General features: G+C 37.4%; 1 protein-coding gene across 3 annotated transcripts in view; it reads left to right on the top strand.

The window, feature by feature from the left end:
• The window catches only part of FILIP1 (filamin A interacting protein 1), a 232981-nt gene that overhangs the window by 94494 nt on the left and 115285 nt on the right, over positions 1-23202 (top strand). For all 3 annotated transcript variants that reach the window (XM_033217691.1, XM_033217690.1, XM_033217689.1), the window contains exon 2: positions 15791-16072. In XM_033217691.1, coding sequence (XP_033073582.1) covers positions 15797-16072 — 276 coding nt within the window. In that variant the 5' untranslated portion in view covers positions 15791-15796. The remainder of the gene's footprint in view (positions 1-15790; positions 16073-23202) is intronic.

Here is a 23202-nt window from a genome sequence, read left to right as displayed (position 1 = left end):
TACTTCCCTGCTTAAGGATCAACAGGCGTACCATCAGCTGGGAAATGCTCAATCCTCAAAGCCTGCACCTCTGTCCTAATCCACAGCCATTTGTTTTTGCATGTTTCTAATTTCTTATGATCTTAGCAGTTATTCAGGATTAGGTCTAGTTAATCCTCAGATATGAGACCACTACTAACGCATGTCCCAAGCTTTCTTTTATTTTTTAAATTTGTTTAAATGTCTCTTTTGTAGACCAGTTTTTGCAAGAGAAGTCATTGGGGTGAGAGCCGTTATTATATATATATTTATGATGTCTATTATACTATGTACATATAATATTTGTTATAATTATTTCATTTTGTTATTTTTTTCTATTTTTGGATATGATTTATAATACACCTAAAACATAAGGAGAGTAGCATAACACTTATAATTTATAAATACATATACATGTTTTGGGATAAGTGATTAACTTTTTTATTTATCAACTATCAAACAAATTTGAAAACCACTGTGTTAGTCTTTTCTCACACTGCTATAAAGAAGTACCTGAGACTGGGTAATTTATAAACAAAAGAGGCTTAACTGATTCACAGTTCTGCATGTCTGGGGAGGCCTCAGGAAGCTTACAATCATGGCAGAAGAGGAAGCAGGCATGTCTTACATGGCAGCAGGAGAGAGAAGTGAAGGGGGAAGAGCCCCTTATAAAACCATCAGATCTCGTGAGAACTCACTCATTAACATGAGAACAGCATGGGGGAAAATGCCCGCATGATCTAATCACCTCCCATCAGGTCCTTCTCTCAACACTTGGGGATTACAATTTAAGATGAGATTTGGGTGGGGGCACAAAGCCAAACCATATCAACCACTCTCTTAGACTGTGGTATTCTTGAGGAAAGCAGCATGTTTTATTTTTGTGTGTGTGTCTTTGCATCTGGCATGGTGCTGGTGTGCTTGTTATGCAGTATCGTGGGACACAAAAAAAAGTTTGTGAAATGAAATATAACCCGTAGTTTTCATGTTGAGAAAGCCTGGGGGTTAATAGTGAAAGATTAGTATCGTATTTCCTTGATTTCATTTCTACCTGAACTATTGTAGAACCTTCTCTTCACTTTCTGCCAGGTTAATTTAAGAAGTGGTCCCCAGGGCATGTTCCTTAGGCCTTCCAAACACTGTTCTGCTCTTGAGCTGCCTTTGAAGATTTGATGATGCCTCTGCTACCTCTGCTGGTTCCAACAGTGACCATTCAGGAGTGCCCCAAATCCACTTCCTGTCTCCTGCATAGCCAGTTCTTACAGAGCCTTTCCTGGTGTGCTTCTGTTTCTATTTACACCTGCTAGGGGCCTCAGCTTTGGCTGCATGCCTGTGGAGGCATCCTGAGGAACACATTCCCTGCTATGCACAACATTCCTTCTCCCCTTGGAAAGTAACATTGACCTTGGATCAAACTTGTAGTTGGAGCACAGCTTCTTCTTGTTGGACAATTCCTCTCCGGAAGGTTTCTTTGACCACCCTACACACAGAGTTGGCCTCTTGCTTCCACCCATCCGCCTTGCATTTCTGTTTGCCATCCAGAGTTGTCCGGACTGGACCCAAACTCAATTGGTTTTGGAGGATAGATGGATAATAAACAGTGATGCTGGCAGAGTAGTTGTATATTAAACTTCTAAGAACTAAAAATTCTCCCTTCCTCTTTTTTTCTAAACTGAAACATGAAACTCTTGGTGTAGCTTTTGTTTTTCCCCTTAGGTACACAGAAGAATTTCTCTGCAATAACAAAAAAATATAGTACAAACATAGTCATAAATACATGGCAATTGACTCTTAGTCTCAGCGCTCAAGAGGTAATAGTGAGTAATAAGGATTGTGGTAAACTAGCTAGTAAATGCTCCATGTAAATGGGTAAGCTACTACCCAACTCCAGCTAAATGTAACTATGCAGGACTAAAGGTCAAGTGGTGCCAAATACTCTAACTTTTTCAACAAAATCTAAATAGATTATTTGTGAAATCTGATACAAAAATGTCTCACTAAACCCACACACACTGAAACCATATCTGCAAAGAAGGTTTGGTCAGTTGGGCATCATTTTGTAATCCACAAGTCTAAACTCTCAAGCAGGGACCCTGCTGGAAAATGAATGATAATGTGGCATATAATCCTTTCAAGGAAATAATTACAGTTAATATTATTTTTATCCAACCAAGGCAAGTATTTCTAGTTTAACTGTGGGAAGGCAGAGTTGCTGGTTGAAATAGGTAGATATTCAGGGGCTGGGGCTTCTTTGCAATTTTCTGGACCTAACTTAGTCCTACTTTGTCCTAGAGCATTGTTTCTCCATGTGTGGTCCTGGGACTAACAGCATCAGCATCACCTGGAAACTTGTGAGAAATGCAAGTTCTCAGGCCCCACCCCAGTCTCACAAATTCAGAAACTCTGGAGGTGGTGACCAATAATCTGCTAGCAAGCTCTCCAGGGGATTCTGAGGTGCACTGAAGCTTGAGCACCACTGCCCGAGGCTTTTAGAGGGAGCTTTTCCACTTGCAATATGCTCCTGGGGCCCTGCAGGCTGGTATAGTCTCGGTACTACTGCTCCTCCACCCTCAACACCGGGTTTTAGGAGCAAAGATATGCCTGATATGTGAACCGTGGGTTCAGCTTGGCTTTCCAAGAAAGGAATATTGGACTGAGGAGGCTGGCACTTAGCAAAGAAAGGGGGATTTGGGAATTAAGTATGTTGAAAGGGAAGAGGAGGAAAAAGATATGTCTGCAGTATTCTTCTTCCCCTCCCTCTGCCAGGGCTTATTTCACAAAGAAGAATAAGCTAGCGATATGATTTAAAGAAAGACCTTCCTCACTCTTCCTTCAACCCACCCTCTTTAAAAATGGCTACTTCTATTTTAATTTCAATCAAAGATCCTCTAGTGTTAACAAACAAAGACACTGAGGAATATACAGTTACAATAATCATGGTGCTATGTGATTTAAATTTAACCAACTTGATTTCTCAGCACCATTCTGTGATTCTGGAAGAGTGAGAGTTCAAAAGGATGTGAGGGGTCATATTTGGGCTTGGGGCACATTTCGAGGAAGTGAGGGATAGAGAGACCTCTTCAAAAGCAGAATATCATTGGGATTTCATTTTAAAATTTTAGGAAAAGCATAGAAGAGGAGCACAGATGGGAAAATAAGAAATGTGTCTAAAGGAAGGAGGTGAGGAGGGGCAGAGAGAGAGGGGCAATGGATAGCTTTGGGGCAGAGTACTCCTGGACCATTCCCTCTTACTGAGAGGTCCTCACCAACCTCCTCTGAGAGGAGCTGTAGAGTCATTTCATTGTTGGAAAGACTGAAACTCTGGCCACCTCCAGGCCCCATATGAGTCTTACTTCTTTCTTTTCTTTTTCAAAGTCAGAGAAAGAAGAATAGTGATGAGACTTAAAGGAAAATGTCTTTCCATGCATAGCCTGAAAGTCCTGTAGTACTTTATAGTTTATAAAACTGTAACCAGTATCATATTTCAAAGTTAAGATACATGTAAAACTCAGGGGCACAAGTCTAATAATTGATTTTTTTATAACTGAATTCAACTTTGCTCTTTACTTACCTGTCCTGTACTCCTTCCTTGCAATCCTTGCCAGAGGTAGAGAACTTAACCTATATATTTTCTGGCAAAATTTTATCTGGTGATTATTTTGTTGTTGTTACATTCAATATGTGTAAGTCAATCCTAGACCAAATCAAAATTCCATCACTGTCTTTCCTTTGCCTTCTCCCAAGCTCTCCTCCTCTATGTCTTGGGGTATCACACAAACACTGAGCATCAGTGTTAGGGAGTAGGAGGGAAGTTTACTAGCATGGTAGTCTGGTGGAAGTAGTAGGGGAAGCACATTCAGTATCTAGTTTAGACTGCTTTCCCTGCTGCCATCAGGTCTGGTTACATAATTTGGGGGGTCCCATGCAAAATAAAAATGTGGGGCTGCTTGTTCAAAAATAAGAATTTCAAGATAGCTACAGCAGAACATTAAACTGAGTGCAAGGCCCTGTGTAACTGTAATGGGTCACATGCCTGTGAAGCCCATCCTACCTGTATTATCTGCTGTCATCTCTCAGCTTGGCCTCTGTTGAAGTAGTGCCCATGGTTCTTTCTTGTAAAATGCCCTATCTCTACTGCTGTCTTGGAATCCCACCATAATTCACACAAAGGCTGCAGAGTCCTTCAAGCATAGCTGTGCCTTCCATTTCAGCCCCAGTTTGGGTGATCTGCTTGAAGCTGTCTGCCGTGGTGGCTCTCCTGTTAGTGTATCAGCTGCCTCTCCAAGCTACCTTCCACCTTTGTTGAGCACATGGCCACTTCTGTATCTCCTCTATATACTTAGTGGGCATTCATCACTATCACCTCCTTTCTACAGTCACATATAGCTAGAACTGTATTTCCTGTCTGCATATCCCATGGCATGGCTAACATCAGCGGAATCCTACTCTCAAATTTTAGCCATGAAACAGAATATCAGGTTCTTCCACTTTGGATTCCTCAAACTTTGTGGGAAAACCCTTTTATCTTCATGTCCTCCTTCAGTTTATCTGGAAGAGAAGAAGTGGCACTTTTTTTTTCTTAACTAGAGGACAGAATGAGGAGTGGCAGAAACCATTTCTATTTCTCCCAGATTAAATACACTCATCATTTTTGTCACATAGTCTCGATCAGGGTTGGCAAACTAAGAGCTAAGAGTCAACTCTGGCCACACCCATTCATGTATGTATTGTTTGTTTCTGCTTTTGTGCTACAGTAATACAGTTGAGTAGATGCAACAGAGACCATATGGCCTGCAAAGCCTGAAATATTTAATGTTTGCCTCTTAAAGAAAACATTTGCCAACCCCTGTGCTAGATGCTCACAGTTGAAAGTAAAGTAGTTTTGTCCCTGATGCTACCTATATGAGGATATTGAGAGGCATTTGATGACTCCAGTAGTTAATCTACCATTGGTTAATGCTTCTTACCTTAATATTTCTAGTAAATATTTTCACATACATACAGAGAGTAGAACAGGCATTATGATTTCACATACATACACTGTGGATAGTACATCTAATGCTTTATTGTCATCATTTTACAAATGAGGACATTGTGGGTTGGAGAGTTAAGTAATTTGTCCAGCATTACAGAATAAGTGTGTGGGGTTAGGGATGCAGCTCCTTTGATTCCTTGGGGTTAATGGCAAACATCTCTAGGAGGATTCAGCATGTTAAGGAAACAAATGCTAAGGATGTTGATGTATGAGGTGATGAGACACCTTAAGGTCCAGTGTGCTGAGGTAGGGTGGCTGGAGGGTAGAGAAGATAGTAGTCTAAGGGCCATTATGTGTTTGAAAAAATTATTCCAAAAGACGATGACTCATTTTCTTATATGCTTCCTGCCCACACGGAGTCTGAAACTTCTGCATTGTGGCATGACATTTTAGATAAAATAAATTTCTAGTGCACCTTAATTAGTTCATCACAAAGCTCTTCAAGTTTATGGCTCTTGCCAGCCTTTGCATTCACATAGCAACTAAGTTCATGCTGATTGCTTGACAGTATTCAGAGTCTCTTAACACAGTATCAGAGTGATAAACATCTTTAAACATCAAATAAACATCTTTGACAATCATGTATTTTCAGTTGCATTCACAGGATGTGTTTTAATAGGAATAATTTTTGTATTTCTCCTTTCTTGGTTTATGTAGTAGCTATGCCTGTTTTCAATTTTGGCTCTATATGCTTTGATCTAATCTAAGACAAGGGATCTCAGGGCCAATTAGAAGAGATAGAAGTCAGGAGGACTTCAAAAAAGACACAACTTGACTTCATACATTACAACTGATTTTAAGTTATTCTTTTATGTTATGAAATGCTCTAGGGATTTGAAAGTAAAGGCATTTAAAGGATACCTGAATACAGTTGAAGTGTGTGTAGGCGATTAGAACACATGAAGTCATCAGCAGCCCACAGATGGGGTGATCTGTGCCATATCTCATTTTTTTTCTTTGTCAGCGTAAAGCAATGATATCATCCAAATCACAGCATGTCTTTCACCCTGTGGAGGTTAGCTTGTTTTATGAACATTGACCATCAATTGGGATTTGCCTCACATTTCTGAAAAATGCAATAAAGTTGAGAATATTTGCTATATAAAGACAAACATTTTTCCATCAGGAAATTTTGTATGGTTGGCTTAATAGAATAAGTAATCCACAGACTAGATTTTTAAAAATTCAGTTACTTTCAAAAAACAGTTCTACTCATCTAGTTGTCATAAAATTGTTCTGTTTCTGGAGTCTTAATGACTTCCCCAATCCAAGAAGTTAAAAGTCAAGACTGTGAGGGCAAAGTTACCCTTCAGCTCCTTTGAAAACCTCAAGTATTGAGGAGTAGAAGGACAGCGTGAGGAAGAAGTGAGGGAAGAGAATGTGGTCTTAGTAGAAAGAGTTATTGCACAAATAAGAGAAAAATTTTATTGGAATAGTGGGGTTCTTTATCATTTATTATTGTTTGAGACTTCTTGGGGGATGCTATGCCTTGTGACTGAACTTATTTCAGCCCATGACAAGGTGGCTATAAATGCATTTGTATTGCAGTAGTCTTGATGTGATGGCAAAAGCTTCCATTCAGACTTCTTGCACATGGAGAATCCAAACAGACCTGTGTTCTAGCTCAGGCTTTCCCAGGTGCTGGCCATATTGTTTGGGCAAATGGCTACAACTATCTAAGCCTTATTTTCCTTATAAGAAGTATGATTATAGTACTTGCTTTACCAGGCTGTTATCAGTGTGTCAGGAAATGATTGGTGCAAAAGTAATTGTGGTTTCAGACCATGAATTTTAAATCATTAAAACTAAACCAAACACATCTTTATTAATCAAAATAGGAATGATTACAATCAATACATTTTTGCCAATGAGAAATAAGTTTGTTTAATCCTGTAGCATAAAAATCCACGCTTCAGGATTCGATGAACTCTTGGAAAGCATTTTCTGGATCCTGCTGGTTGTGGAAGTGTTTTCCCTGCAAAAAGTTGTCAAGATGCTTGAAGGAGTAGTAGTAGGTTGGCAAGAGGTCAGGTGAATATAGTGGATGAGGCAAAACTTCGTAGCCCAATTTGATCAACTTTTGAAGAGCTGGTTGTGCAATGTGTGGTCTGGCGTTGTTATGAGTAACTGGGGCCTTTCTCTTGACCAAGGCCAGCTGCAGGCATTACAGTTTTCGGTGCATCTCATCGATTTGCTGAGCTTATTTCTCAGATGTAATGGTATCTCCGGGATTCGGAAAGCTGTAGTGGTTCAGACAGGCAGCAGACCACCAAACAGTGACCGTGACCTTTTTTTGGTGCAAGTTTGGCTTTGGGAAGTGCTTTGGAGCTTCTTTTCAGTTCAACCACTGAGCTGGCCATCACCGGTTGTCATATAAAATCCACTTTTTGTTGTGCATCACAATCAGGTTGAGAAATGGTTCATTGTTATTGTGCAGAATAAGAGAAGACAGCACTTCAAAATGACAATTTTTAAAATTTTCCCTCAGCTCGGGAGGCACACACTTATCAAGCTTTTTCACCTTTCCAATTTGCTTCAAATGCTGAACGAGGTAGAATGGTAGAGGTTGAGTTCTTCAGCAACTTCTCGTGTAGTTATAAAGGAATCAGCTTTGATAATTGCTCTCAACTGGTCATTGTCAACTGATAGCCAGCCGCTGTGCTCCTCTTCTTCAAGGCTCTCATCTCCTTTGCAAAACTTATTGAACTACCACTGCACTGTATGTTTATTAGCAGTTCCTGGAACAAATGTGTTGTTGATGTTGCCAGTTGTCTCCGTTGCTTTGCTACCCATTTTGAACTTGAACCAGAAAATCCCTCGAATTTGCTTTTTCTAACGTCATTTCCATAGTCTAAAATAAATAGAAAATAAATAACAAGTAATAATTGATTACCAAAAGAGCAAGAAATGTACATTAAAATGATGTATAACATAAACACATTTATTTAAGAATGTATTCCTTTATCAAATGGCAAATTTCAACAATGCAAAAACCGCAGTTACTTTTGCACCGATGTCTATCCGGTGGTTAAGCCACAGCTCAGTGCATCATAAGCTCTTCAGTTAATGTCAGCTATTGTTATTGCAAACAAAGGTAATATTTAAGAATAATTCAGCAGATATAGACTGCTGAGATAATGTCTAAGGTACTTGTCTTTCTGGCTACCAATAGGCCTGTTTTGTTAGTGGCAGGAAAAGGGCTGATTCTTATTCAATTTTGAGCCTGATGAAATACAGGAAGAAATTCTAGTCCTGGCTAACTAGGAATCTGGTAATTTTCCAGACATTTAGAAACTTTAATTAAACTAAATGGTGACATTCCCTTTTCTTCAGAGGCCAGATGATACTACTAAAACGTCTGAAAAAAATTATAGTAATCAAGTAGAAAAAGTAAAGGTAAAATTTACCAGAAAACAACTTTCATAATCACTTAAATGTGAGGGTCTTACTCTTTTTGTTTAATCAACGATTATATATCACATGCTATGTCTAGTGGTGATGGTGACATCAGAATTATAATAATAAAGGATTATAAATATAAAAATATTTTAACATGTACTTGAGATTCAAGCATGAATCACTAATGTTGAAAATGCCAGAAAAAATTATGTCATTATGTCACCACCACTGTATATAACAGTATATTACTAGATAGTTAAATGCTTTTCTCTTTTATATAATTGAAAGTAGCCTTTTTCCACGGATTGAAGTAAAAAAGAAAAATGTTAAAAACTCTGTTATAGACACTGGAAGTGAGTATAAATAAGTGAAATGTAATACCCACTCTGCAAGATCACAGATCCTGAAGTCATGGGATGTGTTTAGGGAATACTCATGAGACATGAGTCCTGGTTCCAACTATTCCATTGATCAGCTGTATAGCCTCAATTTCCTCAGTTGTAGGAGTAGAGGGTCTAGCATGCTAGTTATTTTAGGAAGATGAAGTAGAAACACTATTCTTATGCAAAGTTGTTTGCATTCTAGATGAGTCAACAAGACTAATACCAGGAGCCTTTCAAGAACCACACTAGACAGTATTATTAAGCCCTAAATGGGTGGTACAAACTAGATATGCTACGGGAGCTTAGCAGAGGAAGAAGTCAGTATGAGCTGAAGCAGGGAAGAGAGATGTTGTGGAGGGACAGTGAGGAGGAATAGCAAGGAAGGGTACTGATGTTTCAGGCTCAGCGACAAGGATATAGTACCAGAAGTTCCAGCCTCAAGTTGGAGGGATCTGGTTGAATGTTGCAGTAACCACCCAGGACTCAAATCTCATGAGTATTTCCTAAACATATACTATGACTTAAGGACCTGGGACCTGTGTCCTGGTTACTCTGTTGCCCTGTGGAGCCGATACATCCCTAGCTTGAGAGTAATTGGGAAAATTCAAACAATTTGCATCTCTTTTACTTTCTACTGTGCCAGCATTTAGATGCCCAAGTACGTATCCACTCATCTATCCACTTTCCATTCTCCAAAATTGTGTTGACATCTCTCATCCTCATCTGCTGTCATTTACACTCCTATTTTCTCTGTCATCTTTTGTTTCTTTGTTTTTATTTTAGTGTGTTTCAGGAGAGAGTGGAAATAAATGCAAGTTTTAATTCACCATGTTTATCCCAAAGTGCACATGTTACTATCATGAACATTTTATTATTTTAGTGTTAGAAATCTCTCCAAATATTGCTAATTGCTTTTGGCGCCTGTTAACAACAAGTGTGTCTAAATATTTCTTTCTCTCTAATTATATTTTATCCAGTTATTTTAATTGGAAGCAATGAGTTCTATAAACCTATATTCTAATATGTAAAATGTTATAAATTCAAACCATCAAATGATATCTATCAATTGGCATTTCAATGATTTGAAGAAGTCTTATTAAATGTCCTTAAAGAGATTATGTTTGGGGCAATAACAACAATATAGGCAAGTGTGAAAAGCACCAAGTAATATAAAGAACAAGCAAGTGTACAAAATTAACCAGGAAGGAGAAATGGCACATGTTGGAATAGTCAGAGGAGGCCTGAAGAGTACAAGGGAAGAATAGGCCATTTTAGGAAAGAAATTCATGAGCGAAGATATAAAAATAAAATATACCAGACATAATTTGTAATTCAGTGACTAAACAAACATGATAAATATATGGGAGGCATTGAAAGATAAGACTGGAAATACAATTTTTTGGGAAGTGGAGGATCTTGAATACTAGGTCATGGCTAGTGGAATGGAAAGTAAAGGACAGCAACAGGACACATTATGATAGAAGAGTCTGTCAATTTGGGGATTTTAATTAAAATGTTGGTAAGAAAGGTTACCATATATTACCATTCAAAGTTTAAAACTCAAATTGTACATTCTTTTAGACTCCATGCTAATTTTAGAAGATTTCTTATTTCATGGCAGTTCCCTGATCTGTTCTCTTGTTATTTTTTGTCTTTTTTTTTTTTTTCTGGAAATTTTTCTGGGCCTGCTGGTATTGTTCTTGAAGGATATTAAACAGAACGTCATAAAATATTTCACCATAGTTTTAAGCTGGAGTAGGATAATATTTTTCTATTTGCCACAGTTATAATATTTTCCTTGGCCTTTTGATGACAACATCACTGCAGTGACTCCAAGAGAATCCCTTTCTCTGAACTCTAACATTTTGTGAAATTACTTACAGGAATTTTCAATTTGTCTGCATAGATCTACCCTAATAGAATAAAAAATACTTTAAGTAAAAACCTTAGTTATTTTTTAGGATTTAATAAATGTAGGTAATGAGAAGTAAAACAAATATTTAATGTGGCTTGTTGCATAAATAGGATGAAGAGAAGAAAGGAAAATTTAGAGGCAAACTTGGGAACATTTCTGAGCAATATACGCTATAGAATATGTGATAACCTCATGAGAAATATTTGAACATTTCATGAGTTGGGATATTTATATGCAGATTTAACCAATAAGATAATGCACACAGGAAGTAATCTGGCATTGATAGGAAATAAACTAGTTGATTTAATTGGTCTTTTGCATCTGAAAATTCACTGATGACATAAAACTAGAACAGATGTTTTCTTTTTGAGTTTTGGGTACTTAGGGTATTGTCGTTTATGTGTAAGAGAAAGAGTCAGGATAGTTCTGTGGTAATGTTCTGGAAGCTCCACTTGTAGCAGGCCTTTTGCCAGGCCGCCTTGTAAAATCTCGGCTTTTCTGTAATTATGTACTTTCCTTTTTTACTATGATAATTTTTCCTCATAATTCTATGAAGTAATTTTAAAATAGAAATTAAATATATAAAATTATTATGACATCTCATTCTATGCACTAGGTAGGTTCTTGAAAATATACATAGATAAAATAAAACCGGGAACAGATAGGGGTTGGATACCTGAGAAGCATAGCAAAGATGCCAAAACCGAATTTATACAGAAAAGAAGTTTTTGTTGGTGGTGGGGTGGGGAGTATTTTGACCAATGTTGAATCATAACAGGAAAATATAAATCTGGAAAGGAGCAAGAGCAAAGGTGAGAGTGCTAGGGAGAAAATTCAAGGTCAAGATTTGTAAGAGCTAAGGAAGTCTGGGAACTAGAATTTTCATAGACTTTTTTTTTTCCTTTTTTTTCTTTTCCTGTTCAAATGCTCTAGAAATACTTGGTAGTTCAGCATAAATGACTAAAAGGCTTTACATTTTCTGATTCCTGTGATATTTTTCATCTGACAGTATGCTCTGGCATTGCCCAATTAATGGGAGGCTGCAGGGGGCGGGGAGGCGCAGATGAAAGGGAGAGAGGACTGTAGATAAAAGAGGGAGGTTCAGAATAACATTTGATCTTTCTTTTCTTCATACTGTAGTTAGCAAATTCCATGTAAATTGTTGTTGACTACTATGAAAGGAAAAGTAAGTATATTTTATGAACTATGTTAAGATAATTTGCTTACAAAGAGAAGCATCTGTTCCCCAATTGACACTGATTTTTTTAAAAGGGTTATAAAACCTGATATGAATCTTCAGTTTATTTATGTATTTTTCTTGGGGAGAACTTTTTTTTAAAGGATATACACTGGGATGATTCGAAGGCCTTCTTGGCTTCTTTCAGAAAATGTTATCTACACGTCTTAAACTTGCAGCCATGCAATTAACTATTAAGAAGCCTAAGGAGTTCTGGATGCCTTTTCTGTTACCTGCCTGCTACTCTTGTAAGCACAATAGGCAGGATTTGGCCAACACTGATGAAGTGTTTACTGTTGTTCAGCTCCAGGGCTTTTAACACAGTAAGTCTGTAATTGTTCCTGTTCAGACTTTACATCCTGTTTTCATAACTGTACCCTTAATAATTGACCAGATTGCTTCTCAGGAAGACTTTTGAATGATTCATCATCTTAGAAGTTCTGCAGAAGGTTAATTATTTCAGAAAACATAGTATTGCTTAGTAACCTAATTTAAATTGCTATGTGAGTGTTGCAAGAGTGTCTATGGAGGAAGATATATACGTGGATTTCTCAAATTTTGTTATGTGAAGTGAGAAAACTTCTTAGCATTTGTAGCTTTTTCTCTTTTTTTTGAGATGGAGTCTTGCTCTGTCACCCAGGCTGGAGTGCAGTGGCGCGATCTCTGCTCACTACAACCTCTGCCTCCCAGGTTCAAGTGATTTTCTTGCCTCAGTCTCCCTAGTAGCTGAGATTACAGGTGCACTCCACCATGCCCAGCTAATTTTTGTATTTTTAGTAGAGATGGGGTTTTGCTATGTTGGCCAGGCTGGTCTCGAACTTCTGACCTCAGGTAATCCACCCGCCTCAGCTTCCCAAAGTTCTGGGATTACACACACGCCACCGCGCCTGGCCTCTAACTTTTTCTTGATCCCCTGATTTATCAGGGATCGCCCCTCTTCCAATTAGCATATGTTTAAGAACTTAGAGGAAAGCTGTAAGGAAAGCTGTGTAGTGGGGTAGTATTTCATGTCCAACCTGAGTTCAAATTCTAGTTTTTCTATCCACTAGGAGTAACTGTGTGATCCAGGAGAAGATATTTAATTTATTTAAACCTCAGTAGCTTCATCTATAAACCTGAGAGAAATAGCACCTACTTCACAGGGTTGATGTAAATATTAAACAAGGTGCTAAATGAAAAATGCTTCCCATATTGTGTAACACTTAAGAAGCAGTAAGTGAGAGCTATTAAAAATATGAAGAATATAAATGTCACTAAATGAGACACATGCAAGTCCATTATTGCTTGGATGTTTTCTCCCTCCAAAATAGAATAAAGCATTTTTAAAGTGTACATTATTTATAACAGACTTAGTTATTCTATTGAGAACTTACGTTTATCTTCCTCATAGATGCTAATTCCTTGCTAAAACATTCTGGATTCATTTGTTATTGCTGAGTACTTTTGTATTCCTGACATAGAATAGGTGCTGATTGCTGACTTTATTGTGAAGATAGATAGAAGACCTCATTTATCTAACCAAGAAAGGACTAAAAATCTTTATGTTCATGCCAAAGGAAAAGTAATTAATGTGAAATTTCAGTATCACAAAAGAAAAATATTTGTTAAGACAAAATTAACATCATGGGCCTACCACATGAGATTTTCCATCAGCCAAAGTGAATTAATGTGGAAGGGAATAGGAAACTTAAGCTTTTTAAATGAATAATGATATAAAATAATTACATAATTCTAAAATGGGTGGATTTTTTTGTGTAAAAGTCGTTAATATAATACTATAATAAATTTTATTTTAAAACATTAATTTCAGACTGAAATTTTTAGAAAGAACTAAATATAAAATTGATACTAGCAGACTATTTTCTGTATGTTTGCAGATATAATTGTGATTGAGTACATGCATGTAACATAATACAATCAGATTTAAATACTGTGTAAGATTAAGCACTTCCTGTGCTTTGGGAATTATTGTCTGGGATTTCTATTAACTCATGATTTAATGATTTAAATTAAAGTTGTCAAATCAATATTTGATATGCCATCTCAAAGAGCTTTAAGATCTTATAGAGAAAATTATTTCAGGTAAAAGGAAATACATGTGGTATGAAGTCGTACAGAATCACAATTCAGTTTGGGAAGTCCATGTGTCTTAGTTGTGAGCCATAACAGGTCATGAGTTAAATTTGAAACTCTTTATTCATCACATCTTTTTTTTTTTGGATTGGGGCTTTAGTCAGCCCATTCTGCCCACAAATAAGCTGTGATAAAATACAGTAGGTTTGTTCCAAAGTGCTCTGGCTTCCTTTACAAAGAAACTTCTATTCTTTGTTGACTAGGGAAACCCAAAAGATACTCTAAAATTGGGAACTAATCATTGAGTGAACCAGAAAACAGGGTGCTAGTGTCAAGAAACATTCCTTTGGTTTGTATTGTTAAAAGCTGGGGTGCTGTAGAAAGTTCACACATACATAAAGGGGTCCATTTGCTTACAAGTTCAATTTTTTAAAAAAGAGCATTAATGTAGATTTCAAGATTCATTGGAAGAATTGGATGTTCACTATCTGAAAGGAAACATCACCCTGTGTTAATTTTTGTGTTACAAACCTAATGTTTTTTAAAAATCTTTCCTTAGTTTCTTAAGTATGGTTGGGTCCATAAAGGAAATTTACTTTCAGATAACAATGTCCCTATATTTTATCTAGAATGAATGATGAAAATCTTTTTGCTTAGCTATTCATGGTAAGGGCTATTTATACTGTGAGTTTTTAAATAAGCCCATGAGCTAATCTACTATATTTAAGGGTTTAGGCAAAATTTGAAATACACCCCCCAGGATATTAGAGCTCTCTTCACAGCACTTTGAGACCTAGCCTGTGAGTTCAGTGTGTTTGTTTGTAACATACCTATTGGTAGAATCCTTTTGCTCAGAGACTGACGGAGAAACTATAAAGCATTCCTCATAGAATGACTTGAATGTGCTTCTCATAGGACAAGTTAATATCTTAGCTGCTGCTTTGTCTTTTTTCCTTATTTTACCTCAAAATATTATTTCACATTTTGATTTTGAAATTGATTCATTTTCTCCCAATTCTTTGTGCTCTTATTACTGTAAATGACATTTAAAGACCTGATTTTAAAATAGAGGCTATGGGAAAATAGAATTGCATATCACTGAAAATGATACCACCCTCCTCTTCCCTTTCCTTTTCCCTTATCCTCTGTCCATTTTAAGCCCCCACCCTATGCAGACTTTTTTTTTTCCCCCTGTGACATCCAACTGGTTCCTGACAGGGTTTCAGATCTGAATTTTCTGATAAATAAATAAACTTTTTATTTTATCTTAGAACTGTTTTTATTTTTATTTTAGAACAGTTTTTTTTATTGATTTTTATTTTATTTTAGAACAGTTTTAGATTCATAACATTATTACAAAGCTAATACGCATATGCCCTACACCCAGTTGCCTCTATGGTTAACATTCTCCATTAGGATAGTATAGTACATTCATTATAATTAATGAACCAATATTGATATATTATTATGGGGGTTATGTAACAGCAATATGACTTAGCACTATTGATATTGACCTTGATCATTTGGCTTGAGGGGTTTTTCAGGTTAAAATCTTACTTTTATTTTTTCTGAAGACCATCAAAGGGGTTTCCTGAAAATTTTAATGGCATATTAATTTGGTTTTTCATTATTGGTGATGTGGTAAAGCTGCTATAAGTCTCTAAGTATTTCGGCAAAAATAATTTTGATGGTGGTAAAGAACATCTTATCTTTTTTTTAATGTGTTGTAGGTGGGAATGAGATCTCGAAACCAAGGTGGTGAAAGTTCGTCTGATGGGCATGTCTCCTGTCCCAAGCCCTCCATCATCGGCAATGCTGGTGAAAAAAGTCTCTCAGAAGATGCCAAAAAGAAGAAGAAATCAAATAGGAAGGAGGATGATGTCACGGCCTCAGGAACTGTCAAACGACACCTAAAAACATCTGGAGAAAGTGAACGAAAGACTAAGAAATCCCTGGAGTTATCCAAAGAAGACCTCATTCAACTACTCAGTATAATGGAAGGAGAGTTGCAGGTAGAGTCAAACTTTCCCAACTATTGTGTCTTTGGTTTCTAAGCTATAAAACAAGAGAATGTAAATCTGTTCTTCTCTCTGAATAATGAACTTTATGGGGAAAGGAAATATGTTTCCCTTATTTCTAAATCCCTAGTGCCTGGCACAAGTTTGCACTCAATAAATATTTGTTGAATGAATGCTAAATGAAAAAGTGCTGATTCTAACTTCAAACTTCTCTAGAAGCAGAAAATTTCTTCATTATATGATTTTGGTAATGATTTCATACAGATTCTTTTGGTCAGTAGGCAATCAATTAGGTTATCTAATTTAGACATTGACTGTGACTGAAAAATGTAGAAATGCAGTGATTATTAAAATGGAGAGTTCGGGTCAATTGTTACTTTTGCTTTTTTCCAGGAGGTAGAGTGAAAGAGAGGAGGAGAATTAGAGGCAAATAAGGCTTTGTTTAAACCAGCCTGATTGCCCAGTCTTTTCTCTCTTTTTTTTAAACTTTCAGTCTCAATATTCTACAACATCATAGGAATTGAGATGCACAGAAATAAGCAGAGCATTGCATTCATTATGAAGAACCTAATAGTTTCCTAAACATTTTCAAATCTACCATCTCGTATGATCACAATAAAAATGTGGGTATCATCTGTATTTTATAAGTGAAGAATCAGAGTCCCAGAAGGATTGAAGGTTTGTCTAGATCTTATCTCAAGCTTCCTGATTCTTTGTCCTATGCTCTTTCCTCTGCCCACACCCACCAATCTTATTTAGTTGCCATGAGCCAGGTCCCTCCCTCCCATTAGGTCTATGTTTCTAGGGACCCAGGAGGCAGGCAGGCAGTCAGGATTCTTCTGAGTTTCTGAGCCCTGAACAATTGTATTTCTGGACGTAGGGGAACAATATTTTTTTTTTTGGAGAAGATGACTTAAAGAGTGGAGCTACTGTTTTCATTTTTGTTTTTATTAGTTTCTTAGCTTGCACGAGCCTTTGAAGGAATACTATTAGGTTGGTGCAAAACTAATTACTTTAACAATTGCATAAAATAAAATCCTTGTTGGCTTATGGGTGCTGTTAGCTTTAGAGAGGTAATTGGCAGCCTACTTTAAACTAGGGTGGGTCACTCTGTTCCTGTTATCATCTATGTGTGCATACAGATAAGGAAATCCCTGGGGTAAAGAAAAACAAATAACATACAAAACTCAAGTTTAAACAAACAAACATGATTATGCTTACCATTTACAGACTGAGAAAAATCACATTGGCATTTCACAGCAAAAGATAAAATTTTCTAGAGCAGCCACTGTTACTAAAAATAGCTTCACCACTCCCAGAAATGTGGTTAATGTTTTTGTCTATTAACATTGGTCCTGATTGCCCTGGCCAGAACTTTTAGCTTTTGGCTAAAAGAGGCAGAATTACTTCACCTTTTAAGCTACCCCCAGCCAAAAGCTATTGACCTGAGTGAAAGGTATAATTTTTGCCTTAGAAACCTTCACAAAACAACATCATTAGTTCACTTTTCTCCATCCATAAAGGCTTTTGTGAAGCCAGTGGCTCTTGCAGACTCTAATTTCTGCATAATGCTATTATATCATGGTGAACTCTGGACAGTGTTTAAGATTCATGTGGTTTTTATGTTCATAGTGGTGCTAGATGAGGTTTCAGATCCTAGCTATACAAAATACAAACTCACACCTCTGAAATATTAAAGAAATTAGTCAGACGGCTCCAAAGAAATGCATTTTGCTTTCCATTAATCTTTATAAATACAATATACCTACATTACATGATAGATAAATTCTTGAGCAGCTATCAGTAAGTAAAAAGTGCAAGATATCATTTATGTGGGAAACAGTGAAGAGAAGGATAAATGAAGGACCTGCTATTTTAAGGAATTCCCTGGTGAATTCATTTGCAAAGCAGATAATCTATTCCATATATATATGCACACACACATATACAAGTCCATATATATAAACATATGTCCTTGTAATTGCAGATTTAACTATGATAGATTTGTTTAAAATGAGAGTGTTCCTATATTTAGAGCTATAGATATATATTTTTGTAGTAGTAGCATTGTCATGTGGGGGTGTTGTAGCTAAGAGTGGGAGGGAGTTAACATTAGCAAATGTGAGTGCACTGGTAAAAATGTAGAAGTTATCAGCCGTAATACTGAATGGGCAAAAGCTGGAGGCATTCCCTTTGAAAACCGGCACAAGACAAGGATGCCCTCTCTCACCAGTCCTATTCAACATAATATTAAAAGTTCTGGCCAGGGCAATCAGGCAAGAGAAAGAAATAAAGGTATTCAAATAGGAAGAGAGGAAGTCAAATTATCTCTGTTTGGAGATAACAAGATAATATATTTAGAAAACCCCATCATCTCAGCCCAAAACTCCTTAAACTGATAAACAACTTCAGCAAAGTCTCAGGATACAAAATCAATGTGCAAAAATCACAAGCATTTCAATACACCAATAATAGAGTGTCAAATCACAAGCAAACTCCCATTCACAATTGCTACAAAGATAATAAAATACCTAGGAATATATCTTACAAGAAATGTGAAGGACCTCTTCAAGGAGAACTACAGACCACTGCTCAAGGAATTAAGAGAGGACACAAACAAATGGAAAAACATTCCATGCTCATGGATAGGAAGAATCAATATCATGAAAATGGCCATACTGCCCAAGGTAATTTATAGATTCAATGCTGTTCCCATCAAACTACCACTGACTTTCTTCACAGAATTAGAAAAAACTATTTTAAATTCCATATGGAACCAAAAAAGAGCCCGTATAGCCAAGACAATCCTAAGCAAAAAGAACAAAGCTGGAGGCATCACGCTACCTGACTTCAAACTATACTACAAGCCTACAGGAACCAAAACATCATGGTACTGGTACCAAAAAAGACATATAGACAATGGAACAGAACAGATGCCTCAGAAATAGCACCACACATCTACAACCACCTGATCTTTGACAAACCTGACAAAAACAAGCAATGGGGAAAGGATTCTCTATTTAATAAATGGTGTTGGGAAAACGGGCTAACTATATGCAGAAAACTGAAACTGGACCCCTTCCTTACACCTTTTACAAATATTAACTCAAGATAGATTAAAGATTTAAACATAAGACCTAAAACCATAAAAACCCTAGAAGAAAACCTAGGCAATACCATTCAGGACATAGGCATGGGCAAAGACTTCGTGACTAAAACACCAAAAGCAATGGCAACAAAAGCCAAAACTGACAAATGGGATCTAATTAAGCTAAAGAGCTTCTTCACAGCAAAAGAAACTATCATCAGCATGAACTGGCAACCTATAGAATGGGAGAAAATTTTTGCAATCTATCCATCTGACAAAGGGCTATTATCCAGAATCTACAAGGAACAAGTTTACAAGAAAAAAGCCAACAACCCCATTAAAAAGTGGGCAAAAGATATGAACAGACACTTTTCAAAAGAAGACATTTATGTGGCCAACAGACATATGATAAATAGCTCATCATCACTGGTCATTTGACAAATGCAAATCAAAACCATAATGAGATACCATCTCACACCAGTTAGAATGGCAATGATTAAAATATCAGGAAACAAAAGATGCTGGAGAGGATATGGAGAAATAGGAACACTCTTACACTATTGGTGGGAGTGTAAATTAGTTCAACCATTGTGGAAAACAATATGGTGATTCCTCAAGGATCTAGAGTCAGAAGTACCATTTGACCCAGCAATCCCATTACTGGGTATATACCCAAATGATTATAAATCGTTCTACTATAAAGACACATGCACACATATGTTTATTGCAGCACTATTCACAATAGCAAAAAAATGGAACCAACAAAAATAGCAAACTTAGAACCAACCCAAATGCCATCAATGCTAGACTGGATAAAGAAAATGTGGCACATATACACTATGGAATACCAATGCAGCCATATAAAAGAATGAGTTCACATCCTTTGCAGGGACATGGATGAAGCTGGAAACCATCATTCTCAGCAAACTAACACAGAAACAGAAAACCAGACACCACATGTTCTCACTCATAAGTGAGAGTTGAACAACGAAAACATATGAGCACAGTGAGGGGAACATCACACACCCGGGCCTGTCAGAGGTTGGGGCGCAAGGGAAGGGATAGCATTAGGAGAAATACCTAATGTAGATGATGGGTTGATGACTGCAGGAAGCCACCATGGTGCTTATATACCTATGTAACAAACTTGCATGTTATGCACATATATCCTAGAACTTAAAGTATAATAATAAAAAAAAAATTCTCAAAAAAAAAAAATGTGGAAGGTATGTGCAAGGTTTGCCAGACTAGAGATAAGAAAAAAAAAAAAAATCTTTCTGAATGGCTGGTGCTGGGAGGAGAAGCAGAACTATGCCTTATGAAATAAGTTATTCTCAGCTTAGACCTATGGGTCATCTGGCTTGATATGTATGGAGCATTTAGTGAGTAGTCTCCCAGATCTCCAAAGACCACCTATTGCTCTCTCTTTATGGGGTGACTATATATGATTCAGATGCCCTTACTCTGGAGGTGGTATTCTGAGGTTATGATTGCCTGATGGGTACTTCCTGCCTGCTACACAGACAAAATCAACTCACTGATAGTGTGGTATTGCAGTAGAAAATGGTTTAACACAAGGCTGGCCAAGTGGAAGGACTGGAGTTATTACTCAGTCAGTCTCCCTGAGAACTCAGGGGCTAAAGTCTTATGGATAATTTGGTGAGCAAGGGGATAGGGAATAGGCGCTGCTGCTTGGTTGGGGATGGAATTGTAGGGGTGTGGAAAACAGGTCTTGTGAGCTGAGTCCACTTCTGGGTGGAGGCCACAGGACCGGTTGAGTCAGGAGTCATGGGTCCAAGTGGGGTCAGTCAGTTGCCAGAATGCAAAAATCTGAAAAATATCTCAAAACACCAATCTTAAGTTCCACAATAGTGGTGTTATCTATAGGAGCAATTGGAGAAGTCACAAATCTTGTGATCTCTGGCCACATGACTCCTGAGCAGTAAGGCATTATAGAAACTATGCCTACATTCTAGCAGAATTCAGGCCCCTCCTATAATCCTAATTTCATGGTTTTTCATTAGTTATAGGTCCCTGAGCAAGGAAGGGGTTAGTTTTTAGGAAGGATTATTATCATCCTTGCTTCCAAGTTAAACTATAAACTAAATTCTTCCCATGGTTAGCTTGGCCTATACCCAGGAATGAGTGAGGTCACCCTGCTTGTGAGGCTAGAAGCAAGATAGAGTCAGCCATGCAAGAGTCCTCTCACTGTCATAATCTTTGCAAAGGAGGTTTCAAGCTTCCATAAAATATTAGAACTCTAAGACGCCTTTAAGGTATCTTATCTACCTCACCTCCTTTATATTACAAATGTGAAACTCACATGCTAGTTTTGTGACTTGCTCAAGGTTGCACAGCAATATAGAGTTCTAGATCTAAATTTCCTATCCTTCTATTGAATGTCCTTCCCATTATATCACTTACATTCTATGGAGGTTCAAGGGAAGTTGGGCTCCAGGACCTTCCATTTATTCTTGGCCTCCAGAGTTTCTTTAAAGTAGACTTACATTGTAAACTCAGAGGCTGAAGCTATTTTGTGAAAGGATGAAACTTTTCAGGTAAGAGAAATGTAAGGTTTTTTTTTTTTTTAACACCAGGGAGACAAAAATGGGATCTGAGCCTCAAAGTTTGGTACAACCTAGATGATGAGTAAAATGGCAGCAGGCAGGGGAGCCACAGGGCTATGTGAGCTGGCCACTGCATAATTCTGGGGGAGCTTCATATTCACTACTCTAAGGATGGTGTCTTCTGGAGTTGTGTAACAGTGCAGGCTTTGGGGGATCACATCTCCAGGTAGAAAGAAATAGGGTGACACACAAAGAAAACAGCTTATATTTTGGAGAGATAGGACTAAGATCAAGTCTGCCCATAGGAGGTATACCTTAAAAGTGACTTGAGAAATGGAGGAGTTGGAGGTTCCTTCAGGCTTGTCATGCCAGTTTTCTCCTTTACAGACTGCTTTTTGATCTCTCTCATTCTCTCCAACTCTATATCCAACATTTTGGACACTGTAGACAATTCTGTGTGTTTTCTGGTACACCAGTGCCCTGCCACTTTTAGTACCTGTTAAGTGATCTATAGAAAATTGTTGAGCCAATATTATAAACAGCATGACCTTTATTGTAGACCTTGGCTCTTTGCAAAATGTGCACATTTGCTGTTTTGTTTGCCAATCTAGGTACCCCATGAACTCCTGAAGTGCACCTTTAATGGGTATATATTAGAAATGGAGTTACATCTACTGGAGATTTTGCATTTTAGGGAGTCTTGTCTAGAACCGGTAATGTGACCCTTGTCTTGAAGAGGGACATTTTTCAGACTTTTCAAGCCACACCTCTGCAGATGCAGGCCTGTCATCTCAGCACAATGACTGGCCTGCATTGCCTGCATGAAGTAGCTGGGATGGTTTCCATTATTATACTTCTGTCAGTGACTGCTTCCAATACCAATTACTTTCTAATAAATTGGAACATTCTTATTCTCTGGGTGAAAAACCAGTTACATATTTCCCAGTTTAAACTGAAAGTAATAAAATAGTACCCCTGGCCCGTCATTTGGGCACCATGATTAATTTCCCCTTGTATTAGTCCCAAAATAGCACTTTAAAAAAGTGAGTAAACTTGGCTGTACTAAAAATAACAAAAGTTTGACAGAAATGGTACTCATATCAAAAAGCCATTACATAGAAGATCTGGCAAAAGGATATTCGTGTAGAATGATTCAAGAAAAAGGGACAAATTAATTCTTTTTTCTTTATGAAAAAATAGCCATTTTATATAATAAATTCCCTTGATATTTGTACTTGGGTACATTTTAGAGAAAAAGACCTAAATTTGCTTTCATCATTTTTCCTTTTGTTGTTATAGTTAGCTCCCTTCTGCCTGTGTATAAGGAGGCGCAGAGTAAACTAGATTACGCAGCTGGATACTGCACCACCATTCCATTCGGCATTGCTATTTTCCAGGCTAAGTCAGAGACAAAGTCATTGACACATTGAGAAATCTCTCTTCATTCTGAGTGAGTGGCAGAAGAGGTG

This window comes from Trachypithecus francoisi, unplaced genomic scaffold (genome assembly GCF_009764315.1).
Source record: "Trachypithecus francoisi isolate TF-2019V2 unplaced genomic scaffold, Tfra_2.0 Lachesis_group10, whole genome shotgun sequence".
Taxonomy (NCBI): domain Eukaryota; kingdom Metazoa; phylum Chordata; class Mammalia; order Primates; family Cercopithecidae; genus Trachypithecus; species Trachypithecus francoisi.
Note: the sequence above shows the minus strand (reverse complement) of the source record. Positions and strands in the feature narration are given on the sequence as shown.